This window comes from Austrofundulus limnaeus, unplaced genomic scaffold, assembly GCF_001266775.1.
Source record: "Austrofundulus limnaeus strain Quisiro unplaced genomic scaffold, Austrofundulus_limnaeus-1.0 Scaffold3, whole genome shotgun sequence".
Lineage (NCBI taxonomy): Eukaryota > Metazoa > Chordata > Actinopteri > Cyprinodontiformes > Rivulidae > Austrofundulus > Austrofundulus limnaeus.
The window spans coordinates 994,614-999,847 of record NW_013952405.1 but is presented as its reverse complement, the minus strand read 5'-3'; the positions used below and the strand labels follow the sequence as shown (position 1 = coordinate 999,847).

General features: G+C 39.4%; 1 protein-coding gene across 1 annotated transcript in view; it reads right to left on the bottom strand.

Annotated features, from left to right (window-relative positions):
- Positions 1-1,209: 1,209 nt before the first annotated feature.
- The window catches only part of abtb1 (ankyrin repeat and BTB (POZ) domain containing 1), a gene marked incomplete in the record, with an annotated part of 12,835 nt that continues 8,810 nt past the window's right edge, over positions 1,210-5,234 (bottom strand). The window contains 5 exon segments of the mRNA XM_014016524.1: positions 1,210-2,593; positions 3,749-3,949; positions 4,575-4,742; positions 4,816-4,914; positions 5,003-5,115. Of these exon segments, the coding sequence (XP_013871978.1) occupies positions 2,387-2,593; positions 3,749-3,949; positions 4,575-4,742; positions 4,816-4,914; positions 5,003-5,115 (788 nt within the window).

Sequence of the window (5,234 nt, the reverse complement as noted above, 5' to 3'; positions counted from 1 at the left end):
AGATTCAGCCGAGCTTTGTTTTCCAAATGATGAAAAAGCATTTATTAATTAGTTTAAATTACTTAAATAAAATTTGGTGCTTCAGTAAGATGACAAAAAGCTTTCTCTTTACCTCTGAGATGTTAAAATGAAAATATTGGAGCTGAGCCAATTAGAAACCACTACAGTGATACACACCTACATGTGCTAAATCACTGTTTACATGCTTTGGAACTCGAGGGTAGGGCCTCCTCATGATGTTCACGATGATGATCCATGCTCTGTGCAGGGTGTTCTGAACTGGAATTTCTCCTTGGGATCAATATAGTACCATTCATTCCTTCATTTACTGCCAGTCCGCACACTGTAGTGAACTTACGATAAGTGAATGTCAAACAGCTTCATTCAGGATGTGCTCACAAGAAAGTTTCTGCTCCTAAACATGAATAAACCTGATGAATTAAACCTCTGCTGAGAACAGATGACACTGTGATAAAATAAGAAGTGGCGCCACCTTCAGGTGTCACAAAAACATTTTCTCTGGTGAAAATTCAAGCACAACTTTTTTTCACTATTATTATTATTATTATTATTATTATTAATTTATTTATTTATTTTTGTCTGAATAGAAGTTAAACAGGCTGACAAAGTTTTTTGTGACCATTTGATTTTTAGATCTGTCTGTGAAAACAGCTCTATAGTTAAATGATGATGTGATTTATGTCCTTTTAAACCATTACAGTTGTAAATACTTACAAACCGTAAATACTAAACGACATGCATGAAGAACCACATGTGGCTGTTTGTTAATTGCCTGATCGAGAACCCCACCTTTGACTCTCAGACCAAAGAGAAGATGTGAATAATCTTAAACTCTGCTTTAAAGTCATGGATCTCAAACAAGTAAAAGTACCGCTGGTGGTACTCAGGATCACGTTAATATTGCCCAGAAGAAATTCTAATATCAGCTATTTATGAAATAGATAACAAGCTTCATAAACATCATAGAAGAAGAAGTAAGACGTACTGTAACGTGATGTAAAACTAAAAAGCAAAGCTGGTCTAAAAAAGTACAGATTCGAGCCATTTTTTTCACAATATAGAAATTTCAGTACTTTCAGTAAAAAAAAAAAAAGACTAAAAATCCATGTTTTCCTCCTGGTGCTTGTAGCACGGCTAAAATACGTCCTGACGAGCAAAAGACCTTCATAATTAAGAACTCAAATACGATTTGTGCTTGCAATACCACATTTAATTGGTAATATGAAGTGCAAATTATTTTCTGTTTTTCATAACAGCAAACAAAGTTTGTAGGAGAATCCTCTGTCGTGTGAAGTTAAAGCAAAGTGCATGATTTACAGGGGCTTAGGTGTAAATGTGACCACAGCAGGAACATCTGTTCAAATATTAATGTGGAAAAAGTCCTGCAAAATACATCTAAATACAAAAAAATACATTTTGGTAACATCTGTAAAAGAAAACAAACAGAATATTTTCTGAAAGAAGCAAAGGGATCAGAAACTTCGGATACTTTAGCGTCTCAGATGGGCTCTTTCACTTTTTTAAAAAACATTAAAATAAAAATGTCCACACGAGGAATAGTCTAGAGAAAATTTCATTTATAACAGTGGAAGAACCAGACAGAGGCAGTTCTGATGCTTTAAAGTGAGATCGTGTGCACAAGTAGTCAGTGTCTTACCTGCAGCAGACCGCATTCCGGGTCATTTCAATTTGGAAAATAATCAGAGGAGGCCCTGTTTAAGAGCAGATTTTAGATTTCTTACACCACATTACTTCTATTTTACAAGATTCATTTTGAAATTGGTGTTTAACAGAGAATATGTTCCAACAACAAAAATAAAAAAAAGCGTCTGATGCAAAAGTACTGACATAAAAAGTTATAATAAAACGATCACTTAAAGTTCTGCTGTTGTTTTAGATATTGAATATTCAGTCTTAATTCTAAAACTTTTGGCTATAATCTATAACGAGAATTTCTCCATTTCTCCATTTCTTCAGAGACCACCCTGACTGCTGTCTGCTGCACCTGAAACCCGCTGAATGTAACCTCACTTCAATAAATCGGAACTATCCCTTTAATTCTAGTATCCACAACCAAAGTATACTAAATTCATGCAGGTGAAATGCAAGGATAATCATTTGCGAGTATGAGATACAATTTTTCACAACCTGTCTTTCACTTTTAGAACACCTAAATCCTTTTTGCAATGTTCGAAGTGTTCGTCTTTAAGAAGCTTTAACACAAGCTGCTATCTCTGAATGTACACCAGTAACATCACATCTGAGATACACTGTAAATAAAATAAACATAAGAAACATACAGGGGTATGTGTTTTTTTTTTTTTCATCTCACTTCAGATGCTTGATATTCCCTCCCTCCCCCACCTCAGCAGTCAATATTGACGCTCGTCAGCAGCTCCTCCAGGGCTGCTAGTTTCTGATTGGCCTCCTCGATCTCGCTGTACGTCTGCACGTTGCTGGCGATGTGGTAGCGGATGTCGTCCACCAGCGGGACCGAGTCCGTCTCCTGTCGCTCCTCAAGCGACGCGGCGTCCTCCTTTATGATCTCGGCAAACTCGGCCTGCTCCACCAGCTGTGACGGACACACAGGTGGGGATTCAGAAAGTTTGAGCAGAACGTCCAGAACATCGACCCGAGTTCAAACCTCCTTTGTTGTGAAAATTTAGTTCCTGTAGCTCTCTAACGCAGAAATGAAAATCCTATAATGTGTGCGTGTCTCGGAAAAGGGGCGTGTCTAGAATATTTTCCTTAGAGGGGCCAGGCAGGGGCACAGACTGTAGAAGGGTGGCACAGTAAAACTATCGTGGCCACGCATTATTTATCTCGTAGCCATGAGATAAATAATGTGGGGTTTTTTTCCACTGGATGGGCACTGTGGTCTTCAGTGTGAAGTGTCTTGACAGTTCTGGTGGAGGTGACTAATCATGGTAGCCAATCAGTTTTCAAGGGTTGCCAGTGTCCACCTCAGCCACCCCTGTGGCCCCATCCTTGCTCAGCACATCAAACCGAGGATCATGCCGCAAGTAGTGTAGTGTGATACTAGGCAGCTATAGTGCAGAGGTGGCAACTTTTGGGATAATTGGATTTTGCCAATATGAGAAGTAAATACCTTATCTATGAGTCTTTTGAAGGAAATGTCCAAAATATTATCATATTATTGTTTTGAAGCACTTTTTTGGAGCACTCGGAACAAAACAGCCCAACATTTTTGCTACAGCCCTTGCACACAAAGCTGCTTTCAATAACCTCTGGGAAACACCAAAAGTCGAAGAGGGCTTGAGGTTTCTTCTTTCAGATGGTGTCAAACAATCAGTAGAAACAGCTAAAAATTAGATTTTGACCAATTTTCTTGACAAAATAAGTCAAATCTCTTGAACCATTAAATAAAAACACAATAGTTGTAAATGGGTAAAAAGTAGGAAAATGTGTTTGGTAGATTAGTTCTTGTTGCAACAATGCTCCTTGGCAATAAGCCTTATACCAGGGCTATTCAACTAAATTGCTCTTGGCCGCAGTTACTCAAAGTCAACTGATCAATCAAGTTTTATATTAAAGTACGTAAACAGAAAAATATTTTTTCGGGGGGGGGGGGGGTCCTCATTTGCGATGGATAAAAACTGCTCTAAGCTACCAGCTCAAAGTGTAAACATGCGAAACACGACCAATCCAACAAACTTCAAAATCTCAATAATATAATAAAGCTGAAGACAGAAAAGAAGACACCCACCCGCTCAATGATCTTAGCCATGAACTCTGTGCACTGATCCTCCAGCCGGGAGAGACGGAAAAGCTTGGCCGTCTTCCACATGTGCAGGACGTTTTCCTCACATATGGTCTTCGCGAGCGTCTTCCCGCAGAGGCGCTTCAGCCCCGGCAGCAGGTACATGTCAGCCAAGCACAGCACGTCGAACACATTCTCCATCGTCAGCTGGACAAGGAAGAGGAACCAAAACAATAAAGACGAGCGTTCAAGAACCACAGGAGAGATCAGAAACCCAACAGTGTTTTTTTAATCTGACACGTTGTTTTTCATTCAAACGTGGTTTTTTATTCTGGAAAAAAAATAATAAGATGATCTGCTTGAAAACTTTTTTCTGGTTTTGGGTCCACATAAGAGAACTGCAGTTACCAATGTGTCTGTGGATATGGTAAGAAAATGTGATGGCATTTATGAAATATCAGGTATATTTAACTAAAATGTAATTTTAAAGTTAAGTAAAATAAAGGCTGTTTCCTTTTTATGGTCTCTTTTTAAAACAAACACTAAATTTATTTCAGAACATTCTGTTACCAGGACTGTATTAAAACACACAAAAACAAAAACAAAGGCTTCATCTGGACTTTTCTACAAACAGATGTTTGTAAGTGATTATAGATGTGAGCTTTTAAGCTGCAAAACAAGCTTGAACCTATTTAGCTGGTAATTCTTTCCTAAATGCATCATCTTAACAAGAAGCACGTCACGACATCATGCTGAGATATAAATTTGTGTTTTGTGTCAGCTGTAACTTATTATAACCTCAGAATCATTCTGAATAAAACCGATCACCAACCTCCGTCTCGTCAGTGTAGATGTAGTACATAACATGGATGAAGACTTCATGGGAGATGTTGTGTAACGTAATGACAGGGGTGCTGGGCTGAGACTGCAGCTGCTGTCCCTCACTGAAGTGGTCCTCCAGTAAGGCTTTAAAATAATCACTGCGTCCACAGAAAAAGGCCTGCAGACACAGCAGGAAGTGAAAACCTCGTTTGAATCAGTGCCAGGAGCTGAATAGGAAGAGGGGTTCGTACCTTATGGCACAAGAAATCATAACCCTCCACTCTGAAGCAGATGTCGGGGTAAGTTGGAAAGTGGTCGACTCTGTTAAAGGGGAGCTCGCCAAATCCAACCTGAGGAGCGTCAACAGGACAGGGATTATTATTAACGGCTGCGTTGTGCTAAAAAAAACCTGAGATCGTCCTGCCATCCTGTCCTTACTCGTAGTTCGGTGGGCAGGGCGCAGTCTGCCAACTGAGCCATCTCCTCCTGGAGCTGACACGTGTGAGGCTCCAGGCTGAGAACCTTCACACAGGTTCCTGGCTTGTTGGACACTTCAGTATGAAAGAAAACAAGACAACCACTCTGTGCTCATCAGGATCAAAGTCAAGCCAAAATCCAGAGGGAAAAAAGGCCAGCAGTTTGAAATGCATCTTTTATATATATATATATA